We start from the raw sequence: 19,446 nt of genomic DNA on the forward strand, positions 1-19,446 counted from the left end.
GGTCAGGGGTGGTGAGAGTCTCCTTATTCTAGTGAAAGGTTTGTCAGTTGTTCATAGTCAAACCCCGAGGGCCCCCAGGGTAAAGTGTGTTCCTTCCTCCAGTGGAGTGTCCCCTTGTGGGGCCCTATCAGGGGAGGGTCTCGTTGTGTAGCCCAGGAAGGACCCTCACCGTCAGGGCTCTCAGCTCTTGCAGGGTCATGATAGGCTGTGCTCTCATATGCCTGGGATTACATAATGCAAAAAATTTAAGGAGTTCCCATCGTAACTCAGTGGTAACGAACCCAGCTAGTATCCTTGAGGATGCAAGTTCAATCCCTGGCCTTGCTTAGTGGGTTCAGGATCTGGCGTAGCTATGAGCTGTGGGGTAGGTCACAGATGTAGCTCAGATCCTGCATTGCTGTGGCTGTGGTGTAGGCTGGTGGCTGCAGCTCTGATTCCATCTCTAGCCTGGGAACTTCCCTATGTTGCAGGTGTGGTCCTAAACAAACAAACAACCCCCCCCCCCAAATTTAAGAATGAGATCTAAAACTGTAAGCACGGTAAGATCTCCACATTGAAAAAAACAGGGCAGGAGAAATTTGGAAGGAAATAGAAGTATTAGCATGTTAACTCCTGTTTCCTCTGAGGAATGGGACTAGGGTGATTTTTATTTTCTCCGTTATATTTTCTCCCTAGCTCCCCAATTTTCTTTTTTTTTTTAATCTTCAAGGGGGAAATACCATATAAAAAAGAATAATGTCCTGCCAAGCATCATGTTTTGTAGTTTTATAAAACAAGAAGGGAGCCCGTGGCAAGGATAGGGAGAAGCAGCCTGGCTGTTGGTGGTGGCAGAAAGGGACAGTGGGCAGTGGAGAAGGAGGTGAGGCACAGTCAAGGTCCGTTTCCAGGAGGAAGTGAGTTCCCAGCTCCAGTTTCTCTTCACCAAGTAGAGAAGACAGATTTCTCCGAGCCCCAACATAACAAGTTCGGTCTTCAGCCCCCGGGGGCTACCTCTTAACTCTGAGAATCCTCTTGTGGTGATTCATGAGGACAGCTCATTCGGCTAATGAGCATCACACAGGGGTCTCAGGAAGGTGCCCAGACCAGCGCCACTGCCAGGCAGCAGCGAAAGATAAACAGACTCCTGGTGTCAGGAAGAAAGTCCTATCAGCCGCTGACTCTGGACTGGCTTTCTGCTGCCAGATAGGACCCAGCGGCCGGATGGAAGCAGCTTCTCCACTTGTGCACTGGGGGGCTGGACACAGAGCTGGCGGCCCCAAGGGCCTGGGTGTCAGAAGCAGGAGAAATGCAGTGTCATGAACCCAGCTGAGTGACCTCCACAGCTGTCTGGGTCTCACTGTTCTTGACCGCCATCACCCCAGCTTGTTCCAAGCCTCTTTGGAGGGTGTCAGGGGTGTTGGAAGTGAGCAGCTCTTGCACACGTGTTCCCAACCAGGTGGAGCTAAGCAAGGACCCTCCTCCCACCCTCTGCCCCAGAGGGCACTGGGCTCTGGCTGGTACGTCTGTACCCACCCCACCTCCTTCCCTTTACCATCAGGGGTGGGGAGTGACCTCTTTCCTAGCCTTGGTCAGAGGGTGCCGTGGTCACACCCAAGGCCAGGCCAGGGAACACCTGCTTACTTATTTTCTCATGGGTGCGCCTTTGAGGTGATGTAGGGAGAAAGGAGAAAGGAAAGGTGCTTGGCTGAGCACCTGAGCACACCACCCAGAGCAAAGAAGAGAAACTTCTGTGCCGATGTGGACAGACTCTGGTAGCTGTGCATCCCACTGTGAATGTGCATTTGGGAGTCAGAGCTGGAGCCCCACATGCCTGGGAAACCGAAGCATAACCCTCCCCTACCATGCGGATTAATCCTGTGACCACCCCCTGCCCCCCACGGGTTTGACGAGGGTCTGGCAGATATTCCAGAGAGCCTTGAAGTGTTCACATCTCTTTTCTTTTCTTTTCCTTTTCTCTTCTCTTCTCTTTTCTTTTTGTCTTTTTAGGGCCACACCTGAGGCATATGGAAGTTCCCAGGCTAGGGCTCGAATCAGAGCTGTAGCTGCTGGCCCTTGACACAGCCATAGCAGTGCTTGTGCTGCAGCTTGCAGCAATGCCAGATCCTTAACCCACTGAGTGAGGCTGGGGATCGAACCTCATCCTCATGGATACTGTCGGGTTTATTACCCCTGAGCCACCACGGGAACTCCCCCACATCTCTTTCTTTCTACTTCCCTGGGTTCCTCTCAGCCCTGGGTGGTCTGAGGGGGCCCATCTCTAGGCTGGAACAAATGATGAGTCCCCACCTTCTGGCTCTGCCGAGATGCTGGCTCGGCCCAGGCACTGAGGGAGGAAGGAAGTCCTAGACTGAGCGCCCACCTTTGCGTTAGGAGAACCGGGCTGGTGTTGGTTCTGGCTGAGCTGTTAGTTCGGGCCTCCCCAGCATGGGCTTCAGAAGCTGATTTAGAAGCGTGGGAAGCCGGCTGGTGGCCTGCAGGGAATTCAGCTCCATCCGCAGAGGCCTGGTGGGAGGCTCCATCTGCCAGCCCTTCCCCTCCTCCCTTCCTACTCCTCAGCCTCCCCTCCTGGGGGAGCTCCTGCCACATGCCCCCCCCCCCATCCCCCAATTCCTCATTCATTTAAAAACACTCCAAGTGCCTCTGCTGAGACAGTGAGGCAGAGGCTTCCAGATCTTTAAAACTAGATGTAAAGAAAGAACTAGAAAGGGCAGTTCTTTGTAGCCCGGGTCTGATGGCTTGAACAGTGTGCTCTGAAAATCCCGTGGCCTTTGATGTTTGCTTAGTCTTGGCTTAATTTAGCCCGAGCCACGTGCCTCTGAGGTCATGCCAGCCATTTGTGAAAGGTGGTTTTCTAGGCCTCTTTGGAGCTGCCCCTGCGGTGTGACCTGGTTTCGAGCAGGGTGGGGGTGGCCTCTGGATGCAGCAGAGGAAGCCAGAATTCCTTTTCCTTGCTGCGCTCCTGCAGGGCATGTCCTCCGAGTGGCTCCCCAAGTCCCTCCCAATGTTGTGGAATGGAGCGTCGCACTTTACAGTTAGTTAATGTACAACCCCCCACCCCCCTACAGGAACCACCTAAAAGGTCCACATGTCTCTCTAGTGCATGTGCATGCACACACACCCCCCACACACATACACACACATGCACGCACACACACACATACGGTGCCAAAAGCAGCGTGCACATGCAAGAGCCAGCACAACCCACAGAGGTCCCTGATGGGAATTGGGGGCAGCTGCTGCCTATGGAGCCGGGGACCATCTGTTCTTCCTGTGCATCCTGAAGGCCTCCCTTCCCTGCAGGGGCGGGCTCAGCTAACCAGATGGAAGGCCCAATTTTCACAAAGAGGCCTCTTTTGGGGTCAGGGCCTTTGAAAAATGCTCCAAGACTGAGATGCTTTGGAAACGTCAGGGCCGCTCATGAGAAAGGGAGGGAGGGTCTCCTTTGGGCCACGAGCATCCCCTCTGCCATTTCTCTGCCTCCCTGCCCTGGGCCTCCTGCCCTCATCCCATCCTGTCTCCAAACAGCACGTGACCCAGCAGAGGAGCTGGGAGGTGGCCAGTGGGCTGCGGGTAGTGGACCAGGATGGTGTGCGATGCCCTGAGAGCGGGAGTGGAAGGAAATCCCCACCCCCACGTGTGGCCCTAGACCTGTCCCTGGCCTTGGGTATCACCCCCCGCACCTCAGCTCAGCCCAGGGCCCCTTACAACATGCTATTTAATGCTGCGAGCTCATTCCCTTGCCCTACCCTGGGTGACAGACTGATGCCACCTGTCCTGTTTCTTAAACACCCCCAACCATGCCCTCGCTGGCCTGTCCCTTCATGGCCCAGAGGAGAAGGCACCCAAGGTTGGGATGGCTGCAGGTCATGGGGGCCTCTGGAAAGGGTGAGCCCGAGGCTAGGGCGGTCCCTGCTCTGCCCATGTCACATGGCCAGCAAGCAGCTCTTCCCCTGAGCCCCTGCTCTGGGATCCAGTGCCAGCCCCATGCAGGGCAGAGGGCTGCTGAGTACAGAGCCTCTCAGGTGGGCAGCGGCTGGCCCGGTGCCTCCGTGGCCATGAGCAGTCTTCAGCTCCCAGGTCTGCTCCAGAGCAGCTGATTATCATTAGCAAAGTGTTTTCATTCTGGCCACAGAGACAGGTTTCCCTGGACCAGTCTCCTTCGTCACCTTGCTTTGAGCAGGGTGTGAATGTCGGGAAGGAAGTGGCCCTCACATCCTTCATTTCTCTCTTCCTGATACTGGGATGGTTTGGGGAGATGGCCCCAAGCTGAACCTTGGGTTATTATCTTGGCTTCTTAAACTGTATCAGGCCGGGAGTTTGACCCTGATTCCAGCATCTCTCTGCCTGTGATCAGCAGGGTGACCCTGGACAAGTCACATCACTTCTTTGGGCTGCAGGGTGTTTGTGAGGGGTCCCAGGCCAAGGGCCAGCTTTTGGATGAGACTTGGGGCCTTGATTTCTTTGGGGATTAGTCACTTTCCACTGATGGCATGGTGAGTATCAAGTGGTCCCCTAGGGTGTGTGTGTCTTGGAAAAAGAGATCTATAAGGATAATACCAGGACCCACTAGATGTCTGGCATCCTGGTAAGCATGTTGCTGTCTAGTTTGTTTATATCTCACATCCCTTCAAGTCAGAGGATTGTCTTCCCCTTTCTGCTGGGAAGAAGCGGGAACTTGGCAGGTAAATGAAGTGCCTGAGGCTGCATGGCTCCAGGGACTGTTCTTGACCTTGAGGCTTGACAGTCCCTTTCAGCCAAGTCTTCGATGGAGCTCGAAGGCACCTTAAATATTGGCCTGCAGGGTTGGTTCACAAGTGGGAAACCGAGGCCCAGAGAGGAGGAATAGCTGTGATGGGGCCTGAAGTGGCAGGTCGGGGCCTGGAACCCAGGGCCCTGTTGTCCCCATGTACCCCGAGGGCACCTCCCTCAGAGATCGTCTGGCTCCAGAGTCCAGAATGCGCCCTTTGTGCCAGCATAATCTCTGATGATACGTGGGCCTCCCTGCTCTGAAAGCCCCGATTGTCGCCGGGAGCGTGGAGCTGGGCTGCCCACACCCCCGCCCCATCCCTTCCCGCTGTGGAGCCTTTTGTGTTCCTGGATCTCAGCACAACAGCCGGGCTGTTGATCCAGAAGGCCCAGCGTGACTGGGAGAGGGCGACCTGCCAGCAAGCACCCTGCCCAGTGGGGGTTGTCCCAGCCTGAGAGGGAGGTGAGCCCTGTCGTCTGGGCCAGAGCACTGCAGTGATGGAGACAGACCTGGGGGCGGGGAGTCAGGAGACCTGGTTTCCAGTCCTGGCTGGGCCCCTAACTGGAGCAGAGACCTGCTCTGTGACCTGGGGAGAGTCAGGCTCCCTCTCTGGGCTCGTGACCTGTAAAGCAAGAGCTTGGATAGGAGAGAAGAGTGGAAAGCAGGTCTGGAGGGCAAAGGGAAGGCCCCAGTGCAGGCCTGGATCTTTGGCAGTAGAAGGAGCACCAGGCCAGGAACCTGGACTGCCGGAGTCCCAGCCCTGGCCTGACTGCTTCAGAGAAGTGCCCCCCACCCTCTTGGGGCCTGGGTTGTCTGATCTGTGAAGGAAACAGGGTGAGTGCCTGAATCAGATGGGCACTTGGGGGCATGGCAGGGAGGTCAGGGTGGGAATGGGGGAGGGCTGCTCTGTGCAGGTGGGGGTGGGGCTGCCCAGGCACGTGGGTATCGCAGGTCAACCTGGACTTTTGGGAAACCGTGGGCCTGGACTCTGGGGATGCGTGGGCCTCTTCTTTTGTAATTTCTCTGTCTAAACAGACCATCGACTTTCTGAATGACAACATTCGAAGAGGCATCGAGAACTACTATGATGACCTGGACTTCAAAAACATCATGGACTTTGTTCAGAAGGAGGTGAGCCAGGTGCTTTGGGTCAGAGATCTGCTTCCCATGCCCTTTGCCCCCCACTCAGGACCCTGCTCAAGAAGGTGAGGACGAGGGGTCATGTGACCTATTCATTTCCAAAGCAGGTGGCTGGCCAAGCTGGGAGGCAAGGGTGGACCGTGGATGGCCACGAAAGCCTGACCTTCTCAACCAGTTCTCTGCCCGCATGCCTGGCCCAGCATATTCTTGCCCTTCCTGTTCCTCTCCAGTTACACAGACCCTCCCCTCCTCAACTAAAGAAAACAAAAACAAAGTCGGGGGTAGCTGTAAGCCACCTTGCAGTGTCTCAGGGTGCCCCTGACCCGTGGGCAAAGACCCTTCTTCTTTGAGGTGGGAGTGACCTCCAGGCCACCAAGTTCCAAGTTCCCTCCTCCAGCGTCAGTGATGGGGAGCTCACCCCCTGGCCAAGTCCAGGCCAGCCCTGAGGCCATTTCCCCCTGCACTGGAGAACAGAGCAAGACTTCTTTCCGCCCACACCGCTTCTTTGAGTGTGATGGTGGTCACTTGGGGATGTCGTTGCTCTTCCCAAGGTCCACCCAAGTCCCTGGGTGTAACAACAGTAATAGTCGCAGGGCCAGCTTCTGCCCTCAGGGGCCTCTCAACGTCAATCTCACTTAGTCCTGAGCCTCCAGTTCCTCATCTGCCTCTGGGGGATACTAACGGTCCCTTCCTTTTGGCCGTGTCGTGAGATGGCCTTGACCTATTTCAGAGGTGGTTACAGCAGTGCCAGGCATGTGATGTGACTTCCGTCAGCATCAGCTTCCGTGGTCATCATCCTCATGTCCTCCTAGGGGAGGACAAGCAGAGGTGGAGGGCCAAGGGCCCACTCAGGCCTGGCAGCGCTTCTTGGGACATGACCTTGGGCACATCAGCTGGCCTGGTCCCCCGTGCCAGCCCGCAATGGAGACCAACATACCACCACACCCTGGGCCACCATGGTGGCCACTCCCTTGGCTCAGGCCTTCGCTGTAGTCACAACAGGTGCAGCCTCTGGGAGGCCCTTCCCTGCCAGGGATGTTCCTGCCAGCTCTGGCCGTCAAGTGGTGCAGAATGTTTTTATTGGAACCAACCTTCGTTCTGGCTTGAGGATTTCATTTCTCCCAGGGTGGAATGGTGGAATGATTCATGCTCATCAGGCACCTGCTTGGTGCCAGGCCCTGTGCAGAGCGCCTCAGGCACGGCTTCTCTTTGTAATTCTCAGCTCAGCTGTGCAGAGCTGGCATTGCTTGTCCTGCTTTCTGGATGAGGATCTGAGGCCTAGAGAGGCTGATTGACTTGCCCAAAGTCACACAGCCTGGAGTGGGGATGTAAGGATTTGAACTGTGGTCTGTCTGATGGCAAGCAAATGCCTTCACACTGCACCCCACAGAGGCACTTCCAGGTCCCCAAACTGATAGCACAAAAGGCTCTGTGGGGGCTCTGAAAGGGTATCTGCTTTGTGTTTCTGCTAAAACCTCTGACCATATCACTCTCCCGGTTAAACCCCCCAGTGACTTCCCATCACTCAGAACACCATCCAGCTCGCTGCTTATTCTGGCTGACAAGGCTTTGCGTGGTCCGGCCTCATCCCCTCCACCCTGACTCGCTCTGCTCCAGACACACTGCACCCATGCCTGCCACTGAAATATAACTAGCCCATCTCTGTGTGGGGCCTTTGTACATCTTGTCTGGCTTTTTCCTGTTGTCCATGTTTCAGATTAAATGGCATCTCCTCAGAGCGGCCTTTCCTGACCTGTCCCCCCTCCTTCCTGTTTGCCGTTTCCCTGGTACCCAGCACTACTCACTGCCCTTTGCATGAGGTCTTCCCCCCCACCCCCTGCCCATCTCCCTCTGTAGACATGTCCCGTGTGGGCAGGGCTGTGGTGCTTTTGCTAACCTGTCTCTCCAGCACACAGAATAATGCCTGGCACACACCAGCATCTCCAGGCTTTGGCATCTGAACAGGGGGAGAGACAGGGAAAGGCTCAGCTGAGGGGGAGTTGATGCCAGCCTTGCCTTCGCTTCAGCCCTGCACCCAGGCCAGGGAGTGATGTGTGTGCCCCTTTGCAAAAGGCGGGACAGGCAGAGCTGGGGCTGGTGAGGAAAAGGTCAGTGTGGTTCAGGGACCCCTGGGTTGTGGGGCTCCCTTAGAATCATAGTCTCTGGGACCTCAAAGGCCAGTTTCTCTGGTTGGGTACCTACATGGAGGACGTGAAGATGTCAAGGAAGCACTTTCTCTCCAGTGTTTCGTCACCACCCAGCTACCCCACCAAAACGCTACCCAGCCTTGGCTTGCATGGCTCTCTAGGGACGGGGCTCTCACTATCTCCTGGGCAGCCATGCTGCTTTTGATGAGCTCTGACCTGACAGTGGATGCTTCGTGGGCTCCCCACAGCTCCCCCTACCAGGGTGACCCACATCACAGATCACATCATCTCCTGGCAGAGCCCCTCCCTGCCGTCTGCCTGGGGCCTTGGTAGTGACGGTGACAGTGACCACCCTTCTCTTCCTGGCTTGCTTCCTCCCTCAGTTTAAGTGCTGTGGCGGGGAAGACTACCGAGACTGGAGCAAAAACCAGTACCACGACTGCAGCGCCCCGGGACCCCTGGCCTGCGGGGTGCCCTACACCTGCTGCTTCAGAAACACGGTACCCACTGCTCCTGGGGCCTCCTGGCTCTCAAATATTTCTCTCACCTTTGAAGACAGGGGTTGGGGGGTAGGGTTAGACAGGGGGTGGTGTCATTGCCTCAAGGGCTACTGAAGGGGGTGAATCTGGGGGTGGGGGTGGGGAACGCTCACTTTATTAGTAGTGGTCGTTAACATCTGTGTGCCAGAGTGTTTTGTTTTGTTTTTTCCTTGGTAGTTTTAGGGCCATACCCGTGGCATATGGAGGTTCCCAGGCTAGGGGTCCAATTGGAGCTGTAGTCACTGGCCTACGTCAGAGCCACAACAACTCGGGATCCAAGCCGCATCTGCGACCTATACCACAGCTCACGGCAACACAGCTCATGGCAGTGCCAGATCCTTAACCCACTGGGATCGAACCTGCCTTCTCATGGATGCTAGTTGGGTTCCCTAACTGCTGAGCCATGACAGGAACGCCTAGGTTCTTTAGTTGTATTCACTCATTTTGTCCTTTCAACAACCCCATGCAGCAGCTACTATTGTTTTACCCATTGTACAGATGAGGAAGTTGGGACCCAAAAGGTCAGTGCCTTGCCCCAGGTGGATGGGACTGGGATGACATACAGGCAGGTACTGTCAGAGCTGCAGCCCCCACTCGCTTGCTGGCCAGGCCGGGGGCTGAGCAGCATGTCCGGCTCAGCAGCCAGACCCAGAGGGTCGGAGCAGAGACCTGCGCTTTGGCAGCGCTGATGGACATTGGGCTTGACTTTCTGGAGATCATCAACAGCAGGGACTTGGGAGGGGTCTGGTGATATAAACGCCGGCCTCCGCCTCATCCCAGCAGGGTGCTTTCAGCTCTGTCACCTCCTCGGCCACTTGGGAGGTTGTCCTGCGCCCTCATTGCTTATAAATGAGAGGCTCAGTTGGTCCTCAGTGTTTGACAAATGTAGCCAAAAACTGCCTGGTTTCTGGATTGGAATGAGGTGGAGAGCTTTGCAATTACTCATGCCCCGAAGAGTCATGGAAAATTTCTCTTCTGACATCTCCACCGTTCTGTGCCCACTGTCGGATTCTGTAAACCGAGCAGCTGCTGGTGTTGGTGGGGGCCTCACTTATGAGTCAGGAGCCAGTGCCAAGTGCATTAGTCCTAAAAAGGCTGGGCCCAGAGGGGAGGTTTGCTTAGAAATTGTAGCTGCCATTTTAGGGTAGCTCTCTGTGCAGGGGGAGTGCTGGGGTGGAGCCCAGGGTTTTCAGAGTGGCCTGTGGGGAATGATCCCAAACTTCATCACCCAGGGCAGTGACACCTGAATGTCCAGGTTGAGACGTGGAAGCCCAGCTTGTATTTGTTCACTCATTCATTCCACAAGTATTTACTGAGGACCTGGCCAGATGCGGTTCTAGGTTCTGAGTATACAGAAAACATACAGGGAACTCACTGCCTGCATGGAGCTGACCTTCTAGTGGGGAAAACCGACAAGCAAAATAAATAAGCAAAAGAGATGGTATGCTAGGAGGTAATACATGGCTAAGGAGAAAAACAAAGCAGGGGCTTGGAGTGTTGCAAATTTAGGTACTGAGAAGGTGGGTGCTCAGTAAACACTGGAGGAAGTGAAGGAATAAGCCAGGTGTATCTGGTGGTAGGCAATCCTGGTAGAGAGAACAGCAAGTGCAAAGGCCCTGAGGTGGGAATTGCCCTGGTGAGTTTGCAAAACAGTGCAGAGACCAGTGTGGCTGGAGCAGAGCGAGCGTCGGGGGGGGATGGTGGCAGACGAAGTCAGGAAGATCATGGGGCTCCAAAGGCCAGGGTCGGGACTTTGATTCCCTTGAGTGTCAAGGAGTCAAGTGACAGAGCTTTAATGACCTATGGCAGAGCTGACTTGGGATTTACCAGGACTACCCTGGCTGTTGTGGGGAGTCTGGTTAGGGGTTAGCGGGGTGGTCCAGGTGTCACAGGTCATGCTGTGCAGGAAGCGGGCTCTGAGATGCCAGTTAGTGAGCAGGAGGCTTAGCAGGAGGTGCGCTCAGGGCCGGCCCCTGTAAGGGAGGTGATGGAAGCAGGGCTGGGCTGAGCAATGATTCCGTCTCATTGGGGTGCTCAGCTGCATCTGCGGGGTGATCTAGGATGATCCTTCACAGTTTTCTACTGGGGCATGGGACCAGCCTTCATACCCTCACAGTGACCAGCATTACATGAGTACAGGGTCCCACTCAGGAAGGGACTCGCTGGCTTATTCATCAGAGAAGCAGAACCAATAGGGTGTGTGTGTGTGTGTGTGTGCGTGAAAGAGATTTATTATACGAAGCTGGCTCACAGAATTATGGAGGCAGGCAAGCCTCAAGGTCTTCAGGGTGAGTCAGCAGGCTAGAACCCCAGAAGAACCAATGGTTTAGGTCCAGTCTGAGTCCAAAGGCCAGAGAACCAGGAGAGCTGATGGTGTAGTTCCTGTTTAAGGCTGGTAGGCTCAAGACCCAGGAATAACTGATGTTTTAGTGCAGGTTTGAAGTCAGGCAGGAAGAGGTCACCCTTACTTGAGGGAAGGGCAGCCTTTTTTGTTCTATTTGGGCCTTCAACTGATTGGATGAGGCCCACCCACATGGGAGGGTCATCTGCTTTACTCAGTCTCCTGATGTAAATGTTAATCTCAGGAGTTCCTGTCATGGCCCAGTGTGTTACGAACCTGACTAGTATCCACGAGGATGCAGGTTTGACCCCTGGCCTCGCTCAGCGGGTTAAGGATCTGGCATGGTGAGGCTGTGGCATAGACCGGCAGCTATAGCTCACTTCAACCCCTAGCCTGCAAAAAAAAAAAAAAAGTTAATTTCATTGAAAAACACCCAGAAGGATGTTTACCTAGATATCTAGTGTGTTCCCCCCACCCCAGGGAGCCTAGAAAAGAGCCGTGGGCTCTGGGTGTAAGGGAGGCCTCTGCCACTACATGTCTGTTTCCTGAGGGCAGGGGTGGTTCTATCTCCAAGGCTGGAAGCACTGTGAAGAGTAAGCTTACTCTTGTCACCTTACATACCATATAGTTTACTTATTTGTTATGTTCATTTTCTGTTCCATGAAGGCAAGGACTTAGTTTTGTTCTTCTGTATTCCCAACACCTGGGATGGAGAGTGGTACACAATGGGTGCTCAACATTTGCTCAGTAGTGACTGAATGAATGAACAAATGAAGGCGGAAGCACCTGCTCCCATCATGCACTCGTGCACCTGCTCCCCAGGCCTGCCCCTCCCCATGGGGGTCATGTTCATGGCCCAGAGGAGCCGCAAACACCGACCCATGTGACGTGGATGTTGGGTATTTTGGGTTGAGGGCGTCTGGGGGACAATCTAGACTGAGGGAGGGTATTTTGCACACACACCAGACCCTGTGCCTTTTTTTTTTTAATTCAAATTCCATTTTTTTAAGTTTAAAAAGTCCAGATTGAGTGGCAGCCAAAGCACTTCACTCGGGCCTCTCAGCTGGATGAGGGGTGGGGTGATGTTTACACTGATCTAGATGAGGACTGATGTTCAACCCACCTTTTGGATGGAGAGTAGGTAGCCCTCCTTGCCTCCCAGGGACTGGAATTGTGTCCAGAGTCACTCCAGGCAGCGTCCCTGTGTTCTGCCATATGCCCGTCCCTGGGATGGGCACTTTGTGTGTATATCTCACTTTATATTCAAAACAGCCCCAGCGGTACATTCTCAGATCACTGTTGCTTTATGAAAGAGACCAAAGAATCTTTTCATTCATTCATTCAACAAATCCTTATTGAGGAGTTCTCATGATGGCTCAGCAGCTTAAGAACCCAACTAGTATCCATGAAGATGCAGGTTCCATCCCTGGCCTCCCTCAGTGGGTTAAGGATCCGGCGTTGCCGTGAGCTGTGGCGTAGGTTGCAGATGCGGCTCAGATCCCATGTTGCTGCGGCTGTGGCGTCTGCCAGCTTCCTCTCATTTTCTACAAAATTGAGGAGACAGCACAAGGGCTCAGGCAGCGATGGGAAGTCCCCCTGCCAGCCCGGTGACAGGTCTGCTGGGAAGTGATTTGCTGGGTCTGGGGCCGACCACAGCTTTTCCTGTGCCTGGATTAGTCAGCTGCCCAGAGAGCAGCTCTCTTTCCAGGAAGGAGCTGGGGTGGCACTTCCACTGGTGAGGTGACTCTCTGCAGGGCAGGGGAGCGGGGTCAAAGGCTGGCCTTGACCTCAGGTAAACCTCAGCTGGCCAGGGGCCTGGCTGTGGTCTGGGGTTTTCCTTCAGCAGAGCAGGAGCAGCCTGGCCCTGATCTCAGAAAAGGACGTGACCATATCAGCAAAGCTGGGCCTCCAGGGCCACTGCAAGGGAGGATCCTGGGGCAGTGCCCTTTCCTCCGGGTTGCTAGGCTGTGTGGTCATCACACCCAAGCACCAGGGGACTCACCTTCCCGCCTTTCTTCCCTGGGCATCTTTTGGAGGCAGGAGCTTAAGATGCAGACTCGAGCCAGGCTGCCTGGGTGAGAACCTCAGCTCCATCCACGCTGGACCGTGCAATTCTCTGCCACCACCGCCTCTCTCTCTATTTTTTAAAAAGTTTTATTGAAGCGTAGTTAATTTACAAGGCCGTGATAATTTCTGCTATACAGCAAAGTGACGCAGTCATACATATACACATATCTGTTCTCTCTCAGATTCTTTTCCCACACAGATCATCACAGAATACTGGCTAGGGCTCTCTGTGCTATACAGCAGGTCCCTGTTGGCCAGTCATTCCATATACCTCAGTGTGCATATGCCAGTCCCAAACCCCTAGTCCCTCCTCTCACCCTCTCCCTTGGGTAACCATAAGTTTTTTAAAGTCTGTGAGTCTGTTTCTGTTCTACAAATAAGTTCATTTGTATCCTATTTTAGATTTCACATATAGGTGATATCATATGATGTTTGTCTTTCACTAACTTCACTGAGTGTGATGGGGACAGTGCAACACTCTGTGCCTCAGTTCTTTCATCCATAAAATTGAGAGGGGGTGGGGGGACAGGTGTTTTCTACAGCGGGTACCATGTACATGTCAGCTAACACTCATTTCTGTTTCAGACAGAAGTTGTCAACACCATGTGTGGCTACAAAACTATTGACAAGGAGGTAATGTCTTTGAAATCTCTTTCCTCCAGAAAGGTTGCTCTTCCTGCCCGATCCCCAGGGTGATCAGAGGGGTTGCAGGGGGTGAGGCTTCTGGCCACTGAGATTCCCCAACCTTCCTGGCTGTGAACAGGAGCAAGGACTGCCAGGGTTCTCCACCCCTACCCAGACACGGAAGGACTCATGGAGCCAAGGGTCCCCCCAGGCTGGGAGAGGCGGCTGCCAGGGTTTGCCTAGCACCAGGTGTGTGATGCCACCCTGCCCTCACCAGGGCCTCCTGCATGTCCCTGTGCCCAGCCACGCTCAGCACCAGCCTGCCTCTGCCCTTGGGGCTGCCACTGTGCAGACAGCTCACACCGGCTCCTTCAGGCTGGGAGTCAGGAGTCTCTGGGGGATGACGGCCTCCAGAGGGTCCCTCCTGGGTCAGCTTCCTGGACATCTCCTTGGCCTGGGAGAGAAGCTGAGGTGGCACCGAGAAGGGACCTAAAGATAATGGCGATTTGAGATGCCTCTGAGCAGTGGTTCTCTCTAAGTGAGGTCGAGGGACCAGCAGCAACAGCAGCCCCTAGGAACTTGCTAGAAATGCATGTTCTTGGTGGGGCACAGTAGGTGATCGGGACACACATTTAAGATGGAAAATCATAGGCCACCAGGGGTTCTCCAGCCATCAGACCCAGTGGCCCGTTTTTATAATAAACACTCAGTAATGCCCTGTTTATTATTCTGAAATGAAAATCACAGATAATATAACCTACCTACACACCCAGTTCCAAAACAGGTAACATAATGAAGAAATAAGATAAAACAACTTACAGCTGCATAATGTGTTTCAACGTGTATATGCTCAGAGGCTAGATAGATACAGCATGAGACCCAGCAAAGTGGCCGGGCATTGGCACTGCCAGGCGCAGGTGATACCTGGGTGAGGATGTTGTGTGGGAAACTTGCATACCATGGGTATATCTTTGCCATTTTCATGGTTTTTAAAAATGGTGACCGGGAGTTCCCGTCGTGGCGCAGTGGTTAGCGAATCCGACTAGGAACCATGAGGTTGCGGATTCGGTCCCTGCCCTTGTTCAGTGGGTTAAGGATCCGGCGTTGCCGTGAGCTGTGGTGTAGGTTGCAGACGTGGCTCGGATCCGGCGTTGCTGTGGCTCTGGTGTAGGCTGGCGGCTACAGCTCCGATTCAACCCCTAGCCTGGGAACCTCCATATGCCGTGGGAGCGGCCCAAAGAAATAGCAAAAAGACAAAAAAAATAAAAAATAAAAAATAAAAATAAAAATAAAAATGGTGACCAATTCTTGGTAAAGTTCCGAACAGGAGTTCCCTTGTGGACTCAGTGAGTTAAGGACCCAGTGTTGTCACTGCTGTGGCTGCATTTGCCGCTGTAGTACTGGTTACAGTCCCTGGCCTGGGAACCTCTGCATGCCATGGACACAGCCAAAAAAAAAAAAAAAAAAAATGCTCTAAAGAAAATAAAGTGTAATTGTTCCTTAGTTTACCTAATACTATTTCCGCAGAATTCAGTGTATAATAAAACCACACAGAAAACATTTTGGTTTTTATATGTCCCTGGAGTTAGGCTTTGGGCTCAAATCGTTATGGATGGGTTTTCCTCCACCCAGATGTCCACTGGGCATCTAAGAGGCAGGGAGGCTGGGCAGCTGTTCGTGGAGTAGGATTGCCCTGAGTTCCGCAGTCCCTCAGCCCCCACCCCCAATAGCTGTGGCACCCAGAAGCACCGCAGTGCCCTCTCGGAAACAGTACCTCCTGTTGAGACCTGGTGGTCTAGAGCCACCTTCTCGCGTTGCCTGTGAGAACCTGAGGCCCAGAGAGGCTGAGGGACCCGGAGTGAGCGTGGCGGAGTTGGGTCCCGGGCTCCCAGGCCAGGGCTCAGCCAGCCTCCTCCCCGTGCAGCGCCTCAGCGTGCAGAACATCATCTACGTGCGGGGCTGCACCAACGCCGTGCTCATCTGGTTCATGGACAACTACACCATCATGGCCGGGCTCCTGCTGGGCATCCTGCTGCCCCAGGTGGGCTGCTCCTCCCTCCCTTACGGCGTGGGGGTGGGGTGGGCAGCCTGAGGGTTCAGAGAACGTGTGGCTTGGGGACTACAGAGTGAAGAGAGGGGACCAGGGGCTGAAGTGAGGGGGGCTCTTGTACCAGCAATCTGGGCTCACCCTGGGGGCGCTGGGTGGCTGGAAGGGGAGGGTGAATGGCCAGGTAGGGACACAGCTGGGGTGGAGACTGGACTCCCAGAATGGAAGGGCCTCTAATGGTAGGGCCCAGGGAGGGTGTGTAGGATCTCCTGGGAAGGGCAGAGGGGGACCCAGGCTGGGGATGTTGGGATGGCGGGGGCTGGGGCTGCATGGGGGGCCTCCTAGATCCCCAGCAGGCTCTCACTCCTGCCACCCCGACCCCTCAGTTCCTGGGGGTGCTGCTGACATTCCTGTACATCACCCGCGTGGAGGACATCATCATGGAGCACTCTGTCACCGACGGGCTCCTGGGGCCTGGCGTCAAGCCCAGTGCGGAGGCAGCAGGTGCAGGCTGCTGCATGTGCTACCCCAATTAGGGCTGTGGCCTGGGGCAGCGGCTCCAGAAGGACCGTGACAGAAGGACAGCTCGGCTCAGGCCACGTCGTGGGGGCCGGACAGGACCGCAGCCCCTCTCTCCATGTTCGGCACTGACTGAAGCCTTGGCTGTATTCACTCAGGGCTCCCAGGTCACCTTGGGACCCTGTGCCACCTGTGCTGATGGGGGGTGGGGAGCAGGGTGTCCCTTCTCCAGGCTTGGGCCCCCTGGGAAGGGGGAGCTCGGCGCTGGGCTCAGGGCCCGTTTCACTTCTGATAGTGCCTTCGCCTTGCTGTTTGTGTCCCTTTGAGGGCAGTTTTGTCATCCGAGAGGGAGGGGAGCCTGAGTGCCCCGTGCTGAAGGAGGGGAGAGGAGCATCCCCCGGGGCCCTGTTCCTCAGCCTTACCCCTGAGGCCACATGGGGCCCATTTCTCAGACTCCCCAGTGCCTTGAGCCCTCCTCAGGGCTGCTGCTTTGCTGACCCTATTTTTTATGTGATTTTTGTAACATTCGTTTTGTACACAGTTAACAGGAGTTTCTGACTAATCAAAGCTGGATCCTCCACCCCCACCCGCCTCAACTTCCCCTGTTCCTTTCTTGCCCCTCCAAACCAGTTTATTAATCAAACAATAAAGATGTGATTTTTTTTTTTTTTTCCTGGTGCTTCATTTTCACTGTTTGGGTCAGGGGCAGTGAGGAAGGCCTCACGGTGGGCTTGGAAGCCTCTTGTTGTGAGAAGATTGAAGGAGAGCCATCCTGGAGCCCAGATTTGGGACAGTCTGGGACACTGAGGCCCAGAAGATCAACTAAGGCTGCCAGCTCCCAGGTTGGAACGGCTTCTCTCATTCTTAGGAAATGGCTTTTTAGGCTGTGCTTATGGGCTGGGCCTGGAGCCTCCTGTGCCTGTCCTGCCTGTTAGCAATTCACTTGTGGGAAACCTCAGGGAAGCAGGCAGAGATGATAACTCATTTTACAGACAGGGAAGCTGAGCCCCAGCCACCTATGGCCTGAGGTTCCTCCTCTGGAAACTAGTCAGCAGCCAGAAGCAGCAATGCCCACAACCCACCCGCGGCCTTAGGCTATAGACCTGGAGCCACTCTTCTCTGTAAACAGCTCATTGTCCCCAGGGCCTGGGTGGGGCTGGACACAGCAGGAGGACTAGCAAAGGGTGGTGCCTGTCGCCCCCTGCTGGAGGAAGCAGGACCTGCGTGGGTCAGTTCACCCCAAGTCTTGGGTTCTAGATTTGCTGTGAGGTTCTTAGTCGCCAGGGCAATAGAGGTAAACTGCAAGAGCCCCAGCCTGAAGAACCCAATCTAAGGATGTTAAGGAAACTGCTTATTATGCCTAGCAGTGAAGTGGATGCTTGGTCAGACACATGCACGAGCCTGCATTGTCTGATATGTAGGAAAGGGGTTTTTAAAGGATAAAACTAATGTAACAATAGCAAACACATCAGCAAACATGCTCTGTTCGGGAACTTGCTAAATATCTTATAGATATTAACTCCTTTAATCCTCACGATGGTATGTGGTAATTCTTGTTATCTCTACTTTATTGATGGAGAAACTGAGACATGTTGTGGTTAAGTAATTTGCCCAAGGCACACGGCTGGTAAGTGACAAAGGCATGCATGACCTGAACCTGGGTGGAAGCTCCCTGGCACTCAGCCCCTCTGTTCTACTGCCCCTGTTGCTTTGTGTGGACACATGGTACTAAGCGGAAGAACCAGGGGTGGCTGCCACTGCAGCTGTCCTCAAAGGGTGGCCCTTAATGGCCACTGGTGGAGCCTTTGCCTGGTCCTTAGCTTGAGCTATGCACACAAGGCCAGGTCAGACTCTGTAGCTGGTGGCCTCATGGCCCTCTGGCGCTGGCTGTTCCCTGAGGGGCCCCTCTGTGCTGAGTGGGCAGCAGCTGCCTTTGGGACAGCAAAATGGCAGTGACATCTGTGGGGGGTGGGGGGAGGGCATGCTTTTGGACTGCACTGAGTCAGCTTGTCCACAGTCACATGACCCTGGACCCTGGAAACTTCTGGTCACCTGGTCCTCCCTCTTTCACCACCAGTCACCGACACCCCTTTACCGCCCACTGCTGCTTCTGTGGACAAGGACCTCAGGTTGGGGCCCACAGGTGGCTGAGATGCCTGGACACCTCGCTCTTCTTTTTCTTCCAAATCTCAGCCACTCGTCTCTCCAGAAAGCGAGCAGAACCCACAGAAAGACCTTTTTCAGTCGTGGTGCGGTTGGGATGCCCCTGCTTTGCATCCTCTGTGCTTCAAAACCAGTTGCCTCGCCCTGACCCCTCATTGCACAAGGATGGAAGTATGACCCTCAAACTCGCCCTTTTCCCTCACCTCGCACACACGGAAAAGGACGGTATTCATGCAGCCCACAGGATTTGTGAAGCTGGAGGAGATTTGTAGGCTTCGGTTTTGGACGTTTTTGTTGGCCTGTACTTACAAGAAAAATAAAATAATAAAATACATTAAGGAAGACTGGCTTTGTATAGAAATTCCAAATGGGGAGTTACCTGGTGGCCCAGTGGGCTAAGGATTTGGTGTTGTCACAGCTGTAGCTCAGGTCACTGCTGTGGTGCGAGTTTAGTCCCTGGCCCTGGGAACTTCTGTGTTGCCTCAGGCACGGCCAAAAAAAAAAATCCAAGTATATATAATATTCCCCAAACTTTTTATTTTATTTTATTTTATTTTATGCTTTTCAGGGCTGCACCCACAACATATAGATGTCCTCAGGCTAGGGTTCAAATCAGAGCTCCGGGTGCTGGGCTCTGCCACAGGTACAGCAACGCAGGATCCTAGCCAAGTCTGTGATCTACACCACAGCTCACGGCAACAGCGGATCCCCAACCCATGATTGAGCCCAGGGATGGAACCTGCATCCTCATGGATACCCGTCGAATTCCTTTCCCCTGTGCCATTAACGGGAACTCCCCGAAACTTATTTTTTAACTATTTATTCCTCAAATAATCATTTTCAACATGAAATAAACTGCACATGATTAAAGTGGCAAATATATCATTAAACTATCACCACGATCAAGGTAATGAACGAATCCATCATGCTAAAAAATTTCCTCTTGCCCCTTGGTGATCCATTCTTTACAGCCCTCCCCAGAAACCCCCACCCCATCTCCAGGCAACCATGAATCTGCTTTTGGTTCCTATACATTATATTTTCCAAGTTTTTATACAAGTGCATTTATACAGCATGTACTTTTATCTGCCTTCCTTCTCTCAACATTATTT

The 19,446-nt window shown here is 54.0% G+C and overlaps 1 protein-coding gene across 3 annotated transcripts in view; it reads left to right on the forward strand.

The window, feature by feature from the left end:
• Nucleotides 1–16,843, forward strand: part of TSPAN15 (tetraspanin 15) — a 53,796-nt gene extending 36,953 nt beyond the window's left edge. For all 3 annotated transcript variants that reach the window (XM_021072332.1, XM_021072333.1, XM_021072331.1), the window contains 5 exons: nucleotides 5,783–5,878; nucleotides 8,418–8,534; nucleotides 13,567–13,614; nucleotides 15,530–15,646; nucleotides 16,039–16,843. In XM_021072332.1, the coding sequence (XP_020927991.1) occupies nucleotides 5,783–5,878; nucleotides 8,418–8,534; nucleotides 13,567–13,614; nucleotides 15,530–15,646; nucleotides 16,039–16,188 (528 nt within the window). In that variant the 3' untranslated portion in view covers nucleotides 16,189–16,843. The remainder of the gene's footprint in view (nucleotides 1–5,782; nucleotides 5,879–8,417; nucleotides 8,535–13,566; nucleotides 13,615–15,529; nucleotides 15,647–16,038) is intronic.

The sequence above is a fragment of the Sus scrofa genome, chromosome 14 (genome assembly GCF_000003025.6).
Source record: "Sus scrofa isolate TJ Tabasco breed Duroc chromosome 14, Sscrofa11.1, whole genome shotgun sequence".
Lineage (NCBI taxonomy): Eukaryota > Metazoa > Chordata > Mammalia > Artiodactyla > Suidae > Sus > Sus scrofa.